The 21,031-nt window shown below is 27.1% G+C and overlaps 1 protein-coding gene across 1 annotated transcript; it reads left to right on the top strand.

Annotated features, from left to right (window-relative positions):
* Positions 1-1,189: 1,189 nt before the first annotated feature.
* On the top strand, positions 1,190-1,968 carry LOC113862469. Its single transcript, XM_027495553.1, has 2 exons — positions 1,190-1,462; positions 1,669-1,968. The coding sequence occupies exons 1-2, from the start codon at positions 1,190-1,192 to the stop codon at positions 1,966-1,968; spliced, it is 573 nt and encodes a 190-aa protein (XP_027351354.1).
* Positions 1,969-21,031: the final 19,063 nt, after the last annotated feature.

Here is a 21,031-nt window from a genome sequence, read left to right as displayed (position 1 = left end):
CTTGGAATTTAAGAAACGTAGTTCCCTGGCAAGGGAAAAGATAACATCATAAACTTCACTGGGTATATGTAAACAATTTTGACAATTCAAATAATAATAATATAATAAAATGGAACCAGGTCACCAGAGCATTATTCTTTGACTTACATGAAAATAAGTTAAGACGTGAAAGAGTCATAAATGAAAAAGTTTAATAACACAAAAATATAAAGGTAGTACGGAGAATGCTAATTTTTAAGTCTTAAAAAATGAAAACTACTATTGACTTACTCATGAATTTCAATACAAACTTCTTATAATTTCTAATAAAAAAATATTTATGAATTTTTTTTAACTAATACGCTTAGGACATTAACAAATTTATAAATCAGTTACCATATGTAACATGTATAAAAGGGAGTTTTGGTGCAAAATTCCGTAGAAAGGAAGGACACGTGTCAGACTATCCGCATCGTACAAGAGTCACTGAAGGATTACACACGTTGAGGCATGTTGAGAAATTTCCTTCTCTTTTAAATTCCCTTATCAGAAATTCTCTTTTCTCTCTGCAAAATTCTGAACTCTGTTTTTTTTTCTTTTTCTTTAAGCCTTTTCTTCAGGTGATGATTGTGACGTGAGCCGATTCTTACTCGAAGATTGTTCTTGTATATCGTTGACTCATTGTTTAGATTTTGTTTGAAGTTGTATTTTCATTGCGATTCTGAATTTCTATTTCAACTATATTCCTACATTTCATTGGTGCTTTTATTGGCTTCCATGGCTGAGAACACTTATTTGACGGAATTACAAACTGAAATTCATACTCATTTGGAGGATATCTGTCATATCGATCAAATGATGGATTTACGTTACTAGGAATAAAAAGATAAAATGTTTCAAATGCAAACTTCGATAGATCAGATCTAGTTAGCAATGAATCAATTGTTGCAAACTGTGTTTCTCAGCACTATGGGAGTCCTTCGAACAATGGTACTCCAATTATGACACTGGTTAGTGTCACGTTGCCGATGAAGGAGATCTCTCTCGAATTTTCGCATTTTCATGGAACTAATCCTATTATGGAGTGGATTTTTAAGGCGGAGAAATCTTTCTCTTATCATAATATTCCTGAAGCAGCTTGTGTTGATATTGCTGCAATGCACTTTGACAAGGATGTAGTGTCGTGGTTTTAGATGTCGCAGAGCTTTCTATGGTATCTACTTGGCCAGAATTAACTCGTGCCTTGGAGTCACAATTTGGTCCTTCTCCATTTGATTGTCCAATGGCTGAGTTGTTTAAGCTACAGCAAACAGGTTCTGTTTCTGATTATTATCTTAAACTCATGTCCCTGGCTAATAGATCTCTTGGATTGAGTGATGAGGCCTTCCTTAATTGCTTTATTAGTGGTTTGAATGCTGATATTCGTAGGGATGTTGTTGCTATGACTCCTCGTACTTTACTTCGTGCAATAGCTTTATCTAAGGTTTAGAAGAAAAATATAATCCAATTCCTAAGCCAACTCGAAGTTCTTATACCTAAAAATATTCTCAGATTTCCGTTACTCCTGTTTCTATTAGTTCTCAACCAAAATTTCAAAATAAAACTAGTTTGCCAACACTTTTACCTACTCCACATGGACCTTCATTGAAATCCTCTAATGTTAAGAGGATTAGTCCTGCTGAAATGTAGTTGAGAAGGAAGAAAGGCCTTTGTTATTTCTATGATGAGAAGTTTTCTTTTAGTCATAGATGTCCTAACAGACAATTTTTGTTTTTACAATTGGAAGAAGATGATATTGAAGATTCTTCTAGTTTGGCTGTATCTCAAGTGGTTCATGAAGCTAAAATTATGGAACCTGATGATCATCATTTATCCTTGAATGCTTTGAAAGGTGGTGTAGGAGTTGGTACTATCAGATTTTTGGCCTATATTGATAGACTTCCTATGACTATGTTGATTGATGGAGGAAGTTCAGATAATTTCTTATAGCCTAGAGTGGCTAAGTTTTTGAAACTGCCTGTTGAACCAGCTACTCAATTTTGAGTAATGGTTGGTAATGGTAACTATATAACTGTGGAAGGATTGGTTAAACAATTAAAAGTTCAGGCTCAAGGTAATGTTTTTCATTTGTCAGTGTTCTTGCTTCCTATCCTAGCTGCAAATCTTATTTTAGGAGCAAGCTGGTTGAAAACAATTGGACCCCATATTGCAGATTATGATGCTTTGCAATTGAAGTTTTTGATGAATAACAAATTCACTACTCTACATGGAGATTATAAATTGGTACCTAAGCAGGGTCAATTACACCATATCAAGAGGATGGTTGCTACTAATTCTATTGCTGAAGTTTATAGCATGTATTTGCTAGAGGAGAATGTTACACCTAAGTCTATGTTGGACTTACCTAAAAATATGGAGCTTGAATTAGCTCTATTGTCATACACTTATAGTGTTGTTTTTGACACACCTACTAGTCTATCTACCTCTTCAGAGATCCCATGATCACTCAATTCCTTTGTTAGAAAGGTCTCAACCTATTAAAGTTAAACCTTACAAGTGTCCACATAGTTAGAAGGAAGAAATAGAGAAATTGGTTTCTGGCATGCTTGATGAAGGTATCATACAGCCTAGCAAAAGTATCTTTTCTTCTCCAATCATTTTGGTAAAGAAAGAGGATAGCTCTTTGAGGGTTTGTACTGATTTTAGAGCTTTGAATGCAATCACACTTAAGGATAGTTTCCATATTCCTATTATTAATGAGCTCATTGATGAATTATTTGGAGCATTATTCTTTTCTAAACTAGATTTCAGGTCTAGTTATCATCAGATATTGTTGAACCCTGAAGATAGACATAAGACTGCATTTAGAACTCATCATGGCCATTATGAGTGGTTGGTTATGCCATTTGGCTTGACCAATGCACTTGCAACCTTTCAAAGTCTCATGAATGACATTTTTGCTGGTTTGTTAAGGAAATTTGTTTTGGTATTTTTTTTATGATATTCTGGTCTATAGTGCTAATTGGAAGGACCATTTATATCTTTTGAAGGTGGCTTTAAACATTTTAAAATAGCGTCCATTGTTTGCAAGGCTTTCTGAGTGTTGTTTTGGAGTTCAAAAAATTGACTACTTGGGACATACTCTTTCGGGGTCTAGCATAGTTATGGAGGCAACTAAATTGGAGGTTGTTCAGAATTGGCTTGAGCCTAATAATTTGAAACAATTAAGAAACTTTCTAGGACCTACAGGTTATTATAGTAGGTTTGTTAAGTCCTATGCTAACATTGCAGCACCATTGACTGATCTATTGAATAAGGACTCCTTCAAATGGAGTCAAGCTGCCTCTTAAGCTTTTCAGCAACTTAAGTCAGCTATGACATCTGCACCTGTGTTAGCCATTCCTAATTTTAATGAACCATTTGTGCTTGAGACTGATGCCTCCAGGAGTGGAGTTGGTGCTGTGTTAAGTCAAAACAAGCATCCTATAGCCTATTTTTCTAAGAAACTATCTGGTCGAATGCATAAGCAATCTGCCTATACTAGAGAAATTTATGCTATTACTGAAGCTCTAGCTAAATTCAAACACTATCTCTTAAGCCATAAGTTTATCATTAAGATTGATCAGAAAAGTTTAGAAGAGTTGTTGGAACAAAAGCTGCAAACTCCTGAGCTTCCTAAGTTCTTAAGATATGATTTCACTCTTCAATACAAGCTTGGGAAAGAGAATATACATGTTGATGCATTGTCTAGAAGTTTTATGATGGCCATCTCTAGTCCAATCCACTCTTGGATAAATCAAGCGATTGATATGACTCAAACTAATCCTCAATTAATGAAAATCTATCAAAGTTACTTGCAGGGCAAACATCCTTCTATTGATTATAGCATTCAAAATGGTTTATTGACGTTCAAGGATAAAATTGTATTACCTAATGATTCAGAATTGTTATATCAAATCATGAAGGAATTTCATAGTTCTAAAATTAGTGGACATGCTGGGGACAATAAAACAGTAGCTAGAATTGGAGCTCAATTTTACTGGAATGGAATGAGAAGTGCCATTAGTAAATTTGTTAGAGAATGTTCAATTTGTCAACAAGTCAAAGTTGATCATATGTTGCTTGCCAACTTGTTACAACCTCTCTCAATTCCTCAACAAATTTGGGAGGATATAACAATGGACTTCATTGTGCAGTTGCCACCTTCTCAAGGATTTATCACTATTTTTGTGGTTTGTCAATAGGCTTTCTAAATTTGGTTATTTTATTTCTATGAAAGCTGATTGCAATAGTAAAGTGGTTGTTGAGGCCTTTATTGGTAATATTGTGAAAATTCGTGGATTTTCAAGGTCCATAATATCAGATAGAGACAAAATCTTCGTTAGTACTTTTTGGCAACAATTATCTAAAGCTCAAGCCACAGCATTATCTATGAGTTCTTCATACCATCCTCAATCTGATAGACAAACTAAGAATTTCAATAAGACACTGGAGATATATTTGAGATGTTTAGTGTTTGAGCACCCTAAAAGTTGGGTTACAATGCTTCCTTGGGCTCAATTTTGGTACAACACTTCTTTCCATCACAGTTTGGGTATGACACCATTTCAAGCTATTTTTGGTAGACTTCCTCCATCAGGAATTCATTATGAAGCTGATCATAAGGATCCTAGTCAGTGGAAAGAGTCCTTGCAGCAAAGAGATCAACTTTTGTCCAAGCTTAAAGGGAACTTATTAAATGCACAACAGTATATGAAAATGCAGGCACATAAGAAGAGGAGGGATTTGCATTTCAAAGAAGGTGATTTGGTTCTAGTGAAACTTCAACCATATAGACAACATTCAATTGCTTTAAGGAAACATCAGAAGCTAGGCATGCATTTTTTTGGTCTATTTCCTGTGCTTGAGAAGATTGGTGTAGTAGCTTACAAGTTAAAGCTCCCAAAATCTGCTAAGATCCACCCATCTTTCATGTTGCTCTTCTTAAGCCATTTCATGGTATGGTTTCTCAACCTTATGTTCCTCTATCTTTTATATCCTGTGAGTTGAGTCCACGTTAAGAGAATATATTGTTGAGGGATTACACATGTTGAGGCATGTTGAGGTAGATCTCTCTCTGAAATTCCCTTATTAGAAATTATCTTTCTTCTTTGCAAAATTTTGAACTCTGTCTTTTCTTCTTTGAGCTCTTTCTTCAGGTGATCATTGTGATGTAAGCTAAATTTTTACTTGAAGATTATTCTTGTATATCGTTGACTCATTGTTTAGTTTCTATTTTAAAGTTATATTTTTGTTATGATCCAAATTTTTTTTCAACTATATTCCTGTGTTTCACCATAAGTTATAAATCAATCAAACTAACTTATAAATTAAAAAAAATAAATTATAAACTAACAAAAATCACTTTAACATACATTCGTAATTAGTAACATGTTATAGTCCCCTCAAAAGTTGCAAAGACATGACTACCGATTAAAAAACAGTTAATCCAAATTGTTCATCTTATTTATTTATCTTACCTTTATATTTCTTTATTTAAAAAATAAATTTAATTAATGGTGTTTTAAATATAATAATTAATTTTTAAAAAATATCTTTAAACTTTTAAATGTTTTAATATAATTATACAAAATAATAAATAAAAGTTGGAGATCGAGTTACTTTAAATGTAACTCTTATCAATATTACCCTATTTAACATCTTTTTATAAACATTAAATTTAATAAACTCAATAATTCAATATTATTATTTTAAAAATTATAAAATAATATATAAATAAGAGAAATGATTTTGTTTTAAAATATTGATTAAAAATGAACAAAAATAATAATTATACTCAATAATTTTTAATTACTAAAAATAAAATTAAATATTTTATTTAATAATATAAAATATTTTTATTTGATATTTTTTTTACTTTCTTAATTAATGATTTAAGAATATTTTCAGTAATTTTCTTTCTTTAAGCTTTGTGAAAAAATTATTTAATCAATTAATTATTTTTTTTCTGCAAAAGTAATACCAAGCATGTTCTTAGGGCCACAAAACGAGTGCCCCTTCAGGTGATGTTATTTGCAACACTTAATTAAAACAGTTTTAATTGTATCTAAGAAATACCAAACGATTTTGTGAGATATAGGAATATTTTAGGTTTCAATAAATTATAAAAATTATAAATGAGATATGTAAAATTGAAATTTTAATCAAAACACATAATATAATCCGAATCATCATGCATATATATATATATATGTCTACTAGCTCCCATTAACTATTTTGGGCCATTAGCAGCCCAACATTTAAATTGGAAAAATCACTTGATTTAAGACCCATTACAATACAAATATCTCAAATGCTCAATGCTACATACAAATCACCCCATTTTTTACAGCTAAGTTAAGCTCAACTGCATCATGTGATCTGCTACAGTCTTTTGGTTGCACGTTACCTACATACAACCCTTACATGTTGACAATAAAACTAAAGTTAAAAACCCTACATCATCATCGTTAGCTAAAGCACATATTCTATCACATTGCTCAGGTTATAAATATTTCTTTTCGAAATTAGAAATTTCATCAACGTTCAAAATAGAGAATTGAAAAAAATTAGAACAAAAGTGCCCATTTATAAATAATTATTAGGTGATTCCATATCATCTCACCCCACTACTTATATTTTGTTAAGTGTGAATTTTTTTTTATAAATTATAAAATTTATATATGTAACGTAGTATAATAAACCTGAAATATAATGTACCACAACCTGAATGAAGCAGAGGTGACAGAGTACATTCATAATTGCATCGATTTCAAGTGTCATAGTAGGGTCAGAAATTTAATGTACCACAACCTTCATACGCTCTGCACACAATCATAACAACACTCTTTTATTTATATAATTTTAAATAAATTTAAAAATAATCAATATACATATTTTATCCTTTTCAAAATAAATCAATCATATTTATAAAAATATATATCTTAGGAAGTGTGTTGTTATTATTTTGTGTGCACAATATATCTCTTCTCACATATATATTAACGACTGATTATATGAGAACTTTTATGTAAAATATAATTTTATCCAAGTTTAAAACTAACATATAATTTGATATGTGGCTAAACCTATCCATTGATCTTTCAAATACTAATTATTTACGAAATAGGCAAAATTAACATTTTTATTTGAGTTGAATATTTGAAGAAAATTATTTATTAACTTATTAGATAATGGTATTTTTGAAGTTAAATAGAGCTGCAAATGTGGGCGGTTTAAAACCATTAATAGCAATATTGCAGAAGAAATTAAAATAAAAGGGACAGAAAGAGAGACTTGAAAAGTCCTAAATAAAGAACTGGTCAATTGCATGAACTTAACAATTCATTTAATTTTGACAGTTATTTGTATGTTTCATGAGAAATTCAACAACTCTAAAGCTAATAAACTATAAATTTAATTGTGACACATTAATAATATAAACAATACATTATTAGTAAAAATTATTAATTTTTGTAATAATTAATTTAAAAGTTATATTTACATTGCATTCTCTATCATTAACAGTATAAAAAATTTACACTAACACATTAAAATTAAATTCATAAAAGATTATTTTTCACTCTCATTCCTTAACAATCATTTAAATTGAAATAAGCTAGTTTTATAGCTGCCTGCAAGTTGACTCCTTTTTTGAATAGCATTTAAATTATTTTCAACTTGGGCCATTGTTACAATGTGCATCACACAACATTTGACTTATTAAAAGCTTGCTACTTCATCAATCCAGCAATTTTGGTATTGCTTTCATTTCATTGACACCGTGATTGTTGGCACTTCAGTGCCTTACAAACTGGGCACAAGAAAAGCTTATGCCTATTAGATTCACTCCACGTATCTGTTTATGTCAAATAAATATTAAGCTATGTGAAATGAAAATTAAGAATTTAGCACACAATCTGGAAAAATCCAATATGATTCAGTCAACATTTGTCAATATTCTTGAATAAGTTAGTGCATGTTGTTTAAATTATTTATCATGTAGGAGTCAATGTTAATACTAATTCATTTTAACTGATTATTTAATATTTTTTTATTATATAAGAACATGGGCTAATTATTTATTGCATGATATCATCCTGGTAACCATTTTGTCAAGGAGATTCATATTATATCAACAAATTCAATCAAGAGTCTTGAATATGCGTTTCAATCTTCTTAAAAATGGGATTACTTTACATGTAGGTAGTATTTGGATTAGCCTTTTTAGGTCTCTCTTCTTAAAACTTGAAGTTCTTTCAATTTTCTTATGTTAAATTCTATTGTTTAAGTTTTCGTTCACTTAAAAATGTTACTTTGTTTTCAAGAACTTTTCTAAAATTGTATTTTAATTTGTTCAACTTTTGTTTTGATATATTTTTCGCGAACCCTCATGTTTTTATTATATATATAAAACTAAATCAATATTTTTATTCAATAAGTTATTCATTTAATGAAATTTTTATTTTTTTTATTTTCTAAATAGTGCTCATTTTCCCAGTCAACGTTAGGCATGGAAATATTTGCACGTCTTTAATAAAATAATATTTTACTGATTAAAATAGATTTAATACTTTTCTACTAAGAAAAGTGTTAAAATTATTCTTTAGAATTGATTCTATACACTCAAAAGGAGTGAGATTTTATTAAAGAAGTAAGCATTTATTACATAAAAAATATTTTCATAACTTTTGTTATTTTTATATGCTTAATACTAACTCTAGGGACTAATATTAACAAAAGAATGTATTTTAGATTTTATTTCAATTTCTTATACCAATCACAATAATCTTTTTATTAATTCAAGCAAATCTTTCCTTAAACATTTTATTTCATAATTAAATTGTATTTTAAAATATCATTATAATGCATGTAATATTTGTTAACTACGTACATAGTCTTCTCCTTTATATAAAATACAACTATTTTTTAAAAAGATTTTATTTTAAAATTCCAAAATGATATAGATGTAATATTAAGCAATGTCCTAAAGATATAACCTAATTACAAGATATTTTTCATTAAAAGTAGTATTAATATATTATCTTATTATAAATTGTAATAACTATATTTTATTTTAAAAAGCATAATTAATATTCTTAAGATTCATGAAGAAAACTACACAAGTCTTACCACTTAGCTGGATTATCCACGTAATTAATCTGACTCTGATCTCACTCTGCACCTATATATGTATATAGGCCTGTGGAAAAAGCAATCCTAAAGTTATAAAAAAGTTAATTGGGTTTGAGAACCTTTCCTTGTTTCCCGGTTGTAAAGATTGAAATATGGTTAGTGATCAAATTTATATAATATCTTATATGTTTTTTAATAATTTTGTATTAATAATAAAGAGTGTGTCAAAAAATATATCATTAAAATTAAGTAAGTTAATATTTTAAAAAGAGTTTGTTTTGTTTGAACATCACATTTAATCAAGTTATTTTTAAAAAATAAATTTAACATATCAGCAAGGAAATTTGAACATCACATTTAAATGAACCGATTAGTGTCGTTAATTAATATCTGAGACAAGACACGAAGAGTAAGAGGCAAAAGAGATATTGAGGGAAAGTTAGAGAGTGTGGTGGTTGTTTCAAAAATGAGGAATCAAAAGTGAAATAATAATTAAGAATTGATTAGGGGTATATCCGATTCCTATATATGTGTCCAATAAATGAGGGGAAGAATGGTTCTACACAACTAGCAAGGTAGAAGGTGAAAAACACGACGATGTGGGGCACAAAGAGGGGGTGGCTTCAACACCAAAACAGAGCACAATAGTTGTGGATGTGCTGGAACACGAAATTGCCCTACATAAATGCAAGCACATAGCTACACCCAATCATGCCTTAGTGGTCCTTCCTCCCTCTCTCTCTCTCACTCTCTCTCTCCCTATGCACCATTTACATTAGTCAAGTCCAAGATAGTGAAGACAATGCATGTAAGGATTCACAAGCTGTCAATTTCTCATACTTCAACCTTTGCCCCAATATTGAGTGTGAAAGCTCATGTGGAATTGCGGGTCTTCTAATGGTAAACTTGCTATCTACCCACCTCCCTCGTAACTATATATCATACGCTCCTATATTTCAGTGCCACCATGACAATGACATTTTCTTAATTTTGGGTTTCAATTTTCCAACAAGCACAGGTTGTCATAACCACCTTATTCCCCTGTTCACCCCGTGTTCCCTGTTCATGTTTTGATCTTATACGATGTCAAAAATTATATCCAACATTTTAGTCACTCTCTCTTCTGCATGTTGCATCTATATCTATATTTATATCTTCTTTTGCACCTTTCAATTTTTCTGCTCATCAATTGCCTTAATACATGGATTTTTTCGCCTTTCTATGGAAATCAACGCAATCACACGACACCTCTCTGGACCGTCCGTGGAAACCGTCTTGCAATATCAAAATCGCTTCGATCTTAATGCTTAACCATGTTCTGGATAAACAGAAAATAATATGCTGATATTAAGAAAAATTGTTTTTTATTTTGTTAAAATATATTAATTTAAAATATCAACAGACTAATAATGACTACTTTAATAGACTTCTCTGTTATTCATCTTCAGTACCAATTAATACGTTGGCCTGTTTACCTGGATACCATCATTTCTATGATGTCCATAAACTGTTAGTATTAATTTTATAACAGCAAAATAAATAAACAAATACAACTAATTCTCAGATAAGAAGTCAAAGGGTGAAGCATTAAATTAAACTTTTCGAATTAAATAATGTGATTTGTTAAAAAAAAGTACAGAAATGTATACATCTTTTAATTTTATATTATTATACTTACCTAAATTTCTCCAAGTTCATATTATTGGATCTATATTTCCCCCCTTTTTCGAGATCATATGCAATTCAATGCAACTCTACACGTTAAGTTAATTGATTGTCATAACGACTGTAATTGTGCAAGTTATATTACTGGCAGAGAGAAGATTATACCTAACACTTTTTATGGAAAAGACGCAATAGAGTCTAAAAAACGTTATTAAACTGAGATTAAGGATTTAATGTAAAAAATTTCCCATTATTAATTAATACTTAAATTAAACTCAAAAAGCTAAAATGAATAGTTTGTGAATAAGTCTAAAAACTAAAGTGAGAGGTGGGAAGGAGAATTTGGAGATTTGAAGAGATTATTGATGAACAGTGAGTTTGATGGAAAAGTTGAATTGAGAAATAGAAGGAATGAGTAATTGTATTGACTTTATGCGATGTCGCAGTTGCAGTTATGTTCGTTTGCTGCAAGTGGTAGAGCAGAAATAAAATTTCAACATCGGTATTGACTTGCTTTGCTAATTCTTGAAAGAAAAGTAAATGCACTTTTGTTTTTAGAACATTCAGATTTCAGAGCACTGTTGTTGCAGTTCATTTTTAGGGAGAAGTAAAGGTTGAAAGCACATCTATCATATTTACCAGTGATGTACCTTCTGATACCCAACATAAAATGAATAATCATGAATCACCAGTTAAGATCATAAAAATGATTTTATTTTTATTTTTTTTACAAAAGTTTATCTTTTTTGAATTATCTTTGAGATCTTGATCATAACTGTCTTAACTTAAGACACTAATTAAACAATCGATGAATATATTTTTTATTACAAATAATGATAAAAATTTGTGTTGATAATTCTTTTCAATAAAAGCTTTAAAAATTTTAATCCCTCGATTCTTTTTTTCATTTTTCACTTAAAGGTTTTGCACATAGATGAAAATAAATAAATTTAATGTTCTCGTTTTTATTTAAATTATCACATTATTTGTCTTATTATTTTCCTATATTTATTTTATTAATTAATAAAAATAATAAATATCAACATAAATATTTCTTAATATTGATTTTTAAAATAATAATAATAATAACAACAACAATAATAAAAATTTTCTATTAATATAAGCCACAGATTATTGAAAGAGAATATCATTAATATCTAATTTATTTAACTGAAAATGAAATTAGTTAACTAAAATTAATTTATAATTTTGTTAATTTTTATGAGTTTAAGCATTTAAAAAAATAAAATTTTATTAAAAATATATTTATTATATTAAAAATATAGAATAATAAATATTTTTATTGTAATTTTATTATTATTAGTTTCATAAACTCAAATTTAAAAGATGAAGTTAACATTTATCACTCACTCACTGTATTACTTACAATCACTATTGTATACCGACTTTTAAATTTGTTTCCAAAAATCAAAGAGACAATACTCGACAGATTGATTATAATAATATAATTTTGCTAATATGCATTTAAGGGTATATAATAAAAAATTGATAAGTAATAATTTATATTAAAAATTATAACATTTAATATCATCAACACATTAAATTTTGAGATATTCTATAATTTTAAATAAAAATTTATTATATAACCTCCTATTTTTCTGTCCAAAGAAAAAGGACAAATTCTGTTTATATATTTGAGTAGTGCAAACTAAAAAAGATATTCAATTAGAAAAGTTAGCAATTAACTCACACAAAATAATTACATTTTTTAATCTGTACAAATTTTCTCTTTTTAAACAGATAAAAAGAAATGAAGATAATACAAAAGAAAATGATTGCATACCTTCTAATACACGTTAACAAAAACATTAAACTATAATGATGAACTATATATCCCCACAGAAATGATGCAAGCTCTATTAAGTTAACTAACTAAAATTGTAGTGTACATTTATGCATTTGAGAGTCACCAAACAGAGCATGTGTGCAATTTTCAATGCAAGTAGCAAGTCCATACCACATAAAGCTGAACAAGTAAATGGGCAACAACGTGGCTCTAAGCAAATAGGATAATTCTAATTTGCTCAACTATCTCTCTCTCCCTCAATTGGTTGTTCAATTCTCTATTTTTGGCCATTTAAATTATGCCTTTTTTTCCTCCTTTCACACTGTCTTTTCCATTGCTAGCTCAAACTCGATTCCTATGAAAGTGAATGACAAGAAAAGCGTTACATTTACACTATATGGAAAGTAACTTCTTTTACCTCTTTGGAACGATATCAGATTTAGAAATCACCCTTCTTATATAGGTGCCGTTGCCTTATTTCACAAACGTTTTTCTTAGAATTTTAGTTTGAAAACTTAACATTTCTTTCTGTGCTCCTACCCAAGTACTTATTTTTCAAGGGTTTTTTACATAAATAAAATAAAAAGAATTTGATATTACATATATACATCAAAATAAAATATTTTACGTAAATGTCCTAATTTAAATTACATAAAAGTCGATTTTAATCGACTTTGGTTAAAATTTTGAATGGTGCTAGAACAGAAGTTGACTTCAATCGACTTGTTACTAAAATATTACACATTTCAGTTATATATAAAAGTCGATTCAAGTAGATTTCAATACAATGTAAAAGTTGATTCAAGTAGATTTTAGTTTAAAAGTCAATTTCAATATCCTTGTCCTTTATAAATAAACATACAGCTTTTTGAGTTTGCATCAAGTTGTTCGAAAATTTGACAAATTGAGTGTAAAAATTTTAGTAAAATGGGAGAGAATGATATTCATGTGCTTATATATTACAATAGTGAGATTGTAAACATAATAGAGAGAGAGAGACATTTCGTAGCTACAATCAGGCTTGGTTAGTTGTTCGTCCACCAATTATTTTACTATAGTTAGAGAGCTGAATACTAGAGGAGTATGAGGGAAATAATATATAAGTCTCAAAAATTTTCTATAAGATGTTAGTTGATATTGAGTCAAATGGTATTCGATATAAAAGGTAGCGAATTCAGAAAGATGAGCACATTGATCGCATGTTTAGTTATTTTAACTCATTTACTGAAGCTTGTATAATAGAGTTTTTTGTCAAACTACAAAGTGATCATTTTAGCTTTGGAGGTTCAGTTCCAGATCCATCACTTTCTCTATCAAATGCAGGCCCATTAGTTGAGCTTCACACAATGTCCATATATTCTTATTATAAAATTTCTCCCACACTCCAATGCAACCACTTACAAAGACTCAATTCACACGTAAGCATAGCTCAAACACAACATTCTCCAAAGTGACTGTACATTCTCCTTATAGAAGATAAAATGTGTGATTCAGGCCTCCAATATTCTACAAGTGTACTTATGAGTGCCCTATCATTATTAAATACTGGGATCATCTATGCAACATCCAAAAACTAGTCTTCCTAAGAAGTAGTTCTATTCTTGAATCTGTAATAATCATCATATTATAATGCCTACTTTTTAAAATTTGAGCTTCCTATACGATAACAAAATAGTATATACAAGATTTAAATGAAAACATTATAACAACATTATTATAATTATAAATTACTACAATACAAAACTAAATTATCATAATAATTAAAAATATATAATAGAATTTTATTTACATTTCTCAATATAATAATTATAATTATAACAAACAATTAAAATTAATTTACAATATAATAATTATTAACATTTACACATCTTTCTAAACATATAATTACAGAGTTAATAATACATTAAATTAAATGCATAAATAATTAATTATAATTTAACTAAATATATTTAAAAATTAATTTACTTGTGTTAACAGTTTGCTTGCAATATGATCAACAAAATTAAACCGATATAGATTGTTATCCATCTTTTTCCATTGTTTCTGCTGTTCTCTGATCTCACTCTCTCTAGTCTCTTCTCTCTGATCTCGGCTCTCTCTCAGTTGGGATATATAGTAGTCGATTATAATCGTTTTCAAATAATTTTAATCGTTTTACCCTTACTATGCAAGTTAACTTAAATCGACTTTTTTGGATCGAGAAACCAGTAGTAAAATTTGACTTCCATAGAGTAAGAACGCCGACTTAAATCGACTTCTTTGTAGCAATAAAGTCGACTTTGATCAACTTCTTTAGAGCACGAATGGACAAAATCAAAGTCGACTTAATGTTGTTCTGCAACGAGAGAAATCGTTTTTAATCAATTTTAGTGACCCACTTTTAGGACATTTACGTAAAAAAAAAAAAAAAAAGTTTCCAGGACACATGCATAATTTTGTATTCAAAAAGTTATATTTCTATAAAAAAAAAAAAAAAAAGAAGCCTATTTTCAATGCATAAGTTGCTTTGGAGACATTACTTATATTTAAAACGTTAAACTTAAATCTTCGGATAATTTTACTTTGGGGTGATTGGAATTAGAAGAGTTTGTATAAAAATAGTTTTTAATTTTAATATGTTTTTAACTTAATTTTATAATTTTATTTAAATGTATTTTATGATCAAATTTATACAAATATTTGTTTTTATGTGATGAAACCTTGTTGAATAAATGTTTGATTAAGTTGCTTACTTAAATATACCTTTACTAATACTAATAATAATAATAATAACACTTCATCATAAACCTAAGAAACTATGTACATCCAACTTAATTTGATCCAAGTTCAAATAATCACAATTTTAATTTTGTTAAAATAAATGTTATATGTTCCGTCATTAAATTTGAGGTGGTTTAACTTCTGAAGAAACCTCCACCCATTTGGTTAAATAGAAGTTATATGTGAGTATTATTTCTCCATCAAGACCAAGGTGTTTTGATTAACTTGCCAATAAAGAACCTTTGTTTTTCTTTGTTAGCCATTGACTCATTGTACACTTGGTTGGTTCGAGATGTGTACAGCCTCTTTGTTCATCTGTGTCAGGTTAACTGATAAACAATAACTCTATCTATGCATTAAAAAAAATCCATTACCTGATATGATCTTTTGATGTTTTTCTTTCTCTTTGTCTTTTTTTTCATATATCCAATATCATGTCACATATATTTTGTAAACAAATGTGTAGGTAATATTCATTTTCATACCTTGTTATTATTCGATGAAATTAGTGTATGTTTTACTAAATAATAAATAAAGTTCATTAAATAAAATATGAGATTCAATTCATTTAATGAGTAGCATCAAATTTATGTAATAATAAAAATAATATTGGTAATGAATATAATTTAATAATCAAAAATACTAAAATGATTAAAAAAACATGGTGATTTTATTGGAAACATTGTTTGACAACACAATAATAAATGCCACACTAAAAAGCTTAAAAAGAATTTTAATATAATAGTTGGTATTAATTTATTTTTTAATCATTATTTTAAAATACTTGTTAACAATTTTTTTATATTCAACGAGACTTAAAAAATAAAAATAAAAACACAAATAACTTAAGAAACAAATCATTACTTTAAATTATACGTAAGCATTTGTTTGATAAAAAAAATTAATGTGTATTCATAAACATGTGTTAAAACAAAATAATAGTAGAGGTCATATATGATGTTAAAAATAGTTTAATATAAATACAAAAAATAATTACATTTTGATTTTATGTGTTATTTTAATTACAAAACAGATAAGTAAAAACAAAATAAAAAATCTTAACAATCATTTAATATTTAATATTTCAAATAATGAGAAATATTTTCTTTTGAGTTTCTTATTATGTTTAATCTAGATTCAATCTGGGTCATACACATGAATGTGGTGAATGAGTTTACTATTAGAGATTTTTTGTATGCACAATGACTCGAATCCAAGATTTTGCGTATGCAATATTGAGTCATTTTTGGACTAATCTCCGTTGGTAATAATGAGAAATATTTTATAGAATAATTTAATACTCTTTAGCATATATCAATCACCATGAAATAAAATGTTAAAAATATATATTACTAATATACTTCTCGAAATCAAATTCATGTGAAAAACATTTATGGATAAACAACAGTATGAATTCATATATACCTAAAGCTGCTTGTTGTTAGGAAACTGGTCTATCCATATAGACATTGATGCATCAATAATTGTGAAAAGTCTTATGAAAACGTTTCCTAAATTTTCACTCCGTTGAAATTCACTAGCTCTGGCACGCCAACCTCATGAACATGTGTTGCTAGTGTTTGTTCTTTGACCTTCGATCCTCTATAATTGTTAATCAAAATGTTGGGGATAAAAGAACTTGAGAAATTATGAAGTGATATGATATGCAACTATGCATGAACCAAATTAATTAGTGAACATCACAATTCCACGAACAACGTATGCAAATAGCTACGTCTGAAGAAATTTAGTATGTAATGTACCACGTACGTACTTTCACGAAAAATGGGAATACATGATTAAATATATTTTTCTTGATGATGTGAATGAGAAATATAATGTTGGGTAATAGACAATCATGCATCTAATTCACTAAATGATACAAATCATATCATATTGTATACATTCAAGAATGTTAGGAAATTGAAGGGAAAATGTATTAATTTCTCGACAATGATTGTAGTGATAACGTACAGAAGAGAAAAAGGAAAGTACCATTTTAATGTAGCCTCTTTAATTTTTTTTACCAGCACCAGCAAGAGGTTCAATTGTCTTGTTGTCACCAGCAAGAGAAATTGCATCCTTCTGTATACATTTTTAATGATTTTAATTAATACCTTTCATTAATCATATGTAATCATCTTAATGATATCATCTTAATTAAGGGGGAAAAGTTATTTTTTCATTCACAAAGGAAATATTTATTAACTTAATATATAATACAATGCAACTTAATTGCAATCTTAAGATATGATAATAAGGTATAAGTTTAACTTTAAATATGTTTTTAATCTTTGTAAATATAATTAACTTTAGTTTTAGTTTTTAACTTTTTTTGTTAATTTTATTTTTTATAAGCTTTAAAAAAAATACACTTCCACTTTTTACGTAATGGTATGCATTAAATCATGTGATATCAAGAAATATTTTAAGATGATATATGATATAATGTGTTTAAAATGCATATTATTTTATCAATAAGTAACGACGGATAACATATTTTAAAAAAATAAATTGATAAGAATAAATAAAATGAATTACTTCTATCAAATATAATTATATTTATGTAGAGTAAAATGGTATTTTATCCTATAATTAATATTGAAAAAAACATTAAAAAAAAATTAGCCTATTTTTGTTTGAGAAAATAATTTTATTTTTTATTGAATAAATTAAAAATAATAACAATAATAAGGTAACTTTTACCTAATTATATATAAAAATATGAAATAAAAGCAAATGTATTTTTCACGCGAAACAAACCATTTGTTTCTGTCAATAATTCTAAATCTTTACTGTAATTTTATAGATATTAAATAAAAAAATATTACATTTTAAACTTTTTTATTTTATTAAATCCATCTTATTTAAAATTTAATATTTTTAAGCATTTAGGGGATAGTTGAATAATATTTTATGAAAAATATAACAATTTTTCAGAGCCGAACAACGGATCCATGAGAGTTTTGATTATTTTGATACAAGATAATATTTTAATGAAACATTTTAAAAGTATGATACAGAACAGTTTTCAAAGACACAAAAACAATAAAATTAAGGGGAAATATGAACTCTGAGATTATGAACATCTTAATTGTCTCAAATTATTTGTTTTCTTAAAATTTTAACATTTTTTTCTAATGATTGCTTGTTTATTAAGAATAGTTTTTGTCAGCTAATAACTAAAATAATTTAATTTACTTATAACTTAAAATACTACAATAACTTGAGCACTTTATAAAATATTTTAAGGACATTATTTTACACAATCATAATAATTAATAAAATAATATTTAGAAAATGTTTATATTAATACTAAGTGAAATCTAATGCAAGATGAAAGAAGAAAAATACTAAAAGAATCATTAAAAACATATGACAAAGTTCAACTAAGGATAGTTGAAAAGTTAAATTCCGAAGCAATTCAAGAGTAGAATTGTGCATTGATGGAAAGTGTGTAGATTTAAATTCTCACAGTACATTATACGTATATTCTCCATAGCCGAGAAATACACACAATAAGATTTTATTACTTTTATTACACCACTCTTTTTATTTAACTTCTATTTTGTTTTCTCTTTTACTTATCAATCATGTCTCTTAAATTGTAATAATTTATATAAAAAAAAAATTTACATAAGTAGTAGTACTCCCCACAACCTGCTAAGTTTGAGTTTCCCTAAAATATATAAATAAATAAAATAAAAAAGGATAAAAATAATAGATAAGTAACACCCTCAAATTAATTAAACTTCATAATAATGTAAGATAGGCAGTAATATCTGAAGCCAAAATAGAAAGAAATAAGATGGCATATTGGAGGGAGTTGTGCGTGTTCTCTCTAACATATTATTGTCTGAGCTAATTTATAAAATGTAGGAACTTGAAAGAGGCATTGAAAAATGTGGTATGATAATCAGGAGCTTGAAATGTTCAATATATGATTTTGATGTTTAGATTTAGTGGGTGAAATGTTCAATAAATGATTTAATGTGATGATGACCTTGCATTTAAGTGTTGGTTTCTTTTCTTTCAATTTGCAATTTCTTCTTCAACCGTTGCTACACTTCAAATTCATTTCATTTTCAATTTGTGTATATCAACCTCAATTTTATGAAAATTTATCATTTCTATACTAATAATAATAAAATTTTATGAAAAATGTTCATGCTGATAAATATTTAAGTTTAACCCGAATAACAAACTTAAATTTTATTTTAAAAAAAACTCTTGTAAACTAATACTTCAATAAAAAAACATTAGTTGAAAATTTTATTAAAAATTACAATAAATAATATATTAATAATTATTTTAACATGTAGCAAAAATATATATATATTTTAACAAACTTTTTTTTTAAGTCACTCATGCTTACAATAAAAGCGTAAGAGATTTTAGTTTTTATTTTAATGTATATTGTGGGATTAAAGATTGGATACCCATTAGACTAAAGATGAAACTTAAGCTTGATAATTAACTCACTTTTTATTTTGTCAATTAATTAAAATTTATGTTTATTTAAATTAGGAATTTAAATTATTTTTCACCTTAATTGATATTTTAAAGTTTAAAAACTATTAAATACTTTATTTCAATATCATATATACATAATGAATGTAATAATCAATATTTATATTATGAATAAAAATTTATTATTTAAAAAAGTATTCAAAAAAATTATTATTATTCACAATTTGTTACGTGTATATTTATTATTAAAATCAACTAATAATAATTTTTGAATTAAACTCTATGATAATTTTACTTTTTATTTTTTTAATTTCTTTCTAGATTTTAGAGATAAAAATTATTAGTAATTTTTCCTAATATAAAATTTTATATTTTTTTTATGAATATCTATTTTTCTTTTATAAAAAATATTATCATATATAAAATTTTAAATTTTCTATAAATACCTATTATTATATTTATAATTTTTTTATTATTATAAACTTTAAATTTCTCATAAATACTTATATTTATATTTATAATATTTTTATTATTTAGTGTAGAGTCTCAAGTAAAAAACAAATACTTTTACACAGAATAAGTAGATAATTATGTGCTTCACTTATAACATATGAACCAGTACGATGAAATACTTTAATTTACATGATTATTCATGAAATGGATGCCAAACTATGCATAATTCATGAATGTGTTTAAACTTTGCACTTTTTAAAATTTCTAAAAGATTCAAAATACTTTGATTTTCATCTCTACATTATTATTGTAACAAAATTCACAAGATAATCCATCGAAATTGAAGATTTATCAAAAGTCATGTTAAACTCTAACCAATTTGTGTCAAACTAAATATTTTATACATATTTTTTTCTAACCAAACATGAATCTAAAACATTACATGAAAAAATAAAGTTTCTTATCACTTGATACAACAGACATTCGTACATTAAAAGTGTTTTAAATATTCTTTCAAATATATATTTAAGGTGAATATATTTAGAAAATTTAAATTGGTTCTTAATTTTTGTGTTAATTTATTTTATTTTAAAAATTATAATTAAAATATTTTAGACAAAGCTTTTCATTGGAATACAAAACAATTCAACTAATAATTTATGAAGTGATGTAGAAATGTTTATATTTAAAATGTAGCAATTATATATATAAAAAAGTCGTTTT

This window comes from Abrus precatorius, unplaced genomic scaffold (assembly GCF_003935025.1).
Source record: "Abrus precatorius isolate BTA unplaced genomic scaffold, Abrus_2018 Scaffold3, whole genome shotgun sequence".
Lineage (NCBI taxonomy): Eukaryota > Viridiplantae > Streptophyta > Magnoliopsida > Fabales > Fabaceae > Abrus > Abrus precatorius.
This window is presented reverse-complemented; position numbering and strand designations above follow the sequence as displayed.

Coding starts and splice junctions, on each gene's coding strand:
- LOC113862469 (XM_027495553.1), top strand. CDS start 1,190: ATGGTATCTACTTGGCCAGAATTAACTCGTGCCTTGGAGTCACAATTT. Junction 1,463..1,668: donor GTGCAATAGCTTTATCTAAG/GTTTAGAAGAAA, acceptor GCTGAAATGTAG/TTGAGAAGGAAGAAAGGCCT.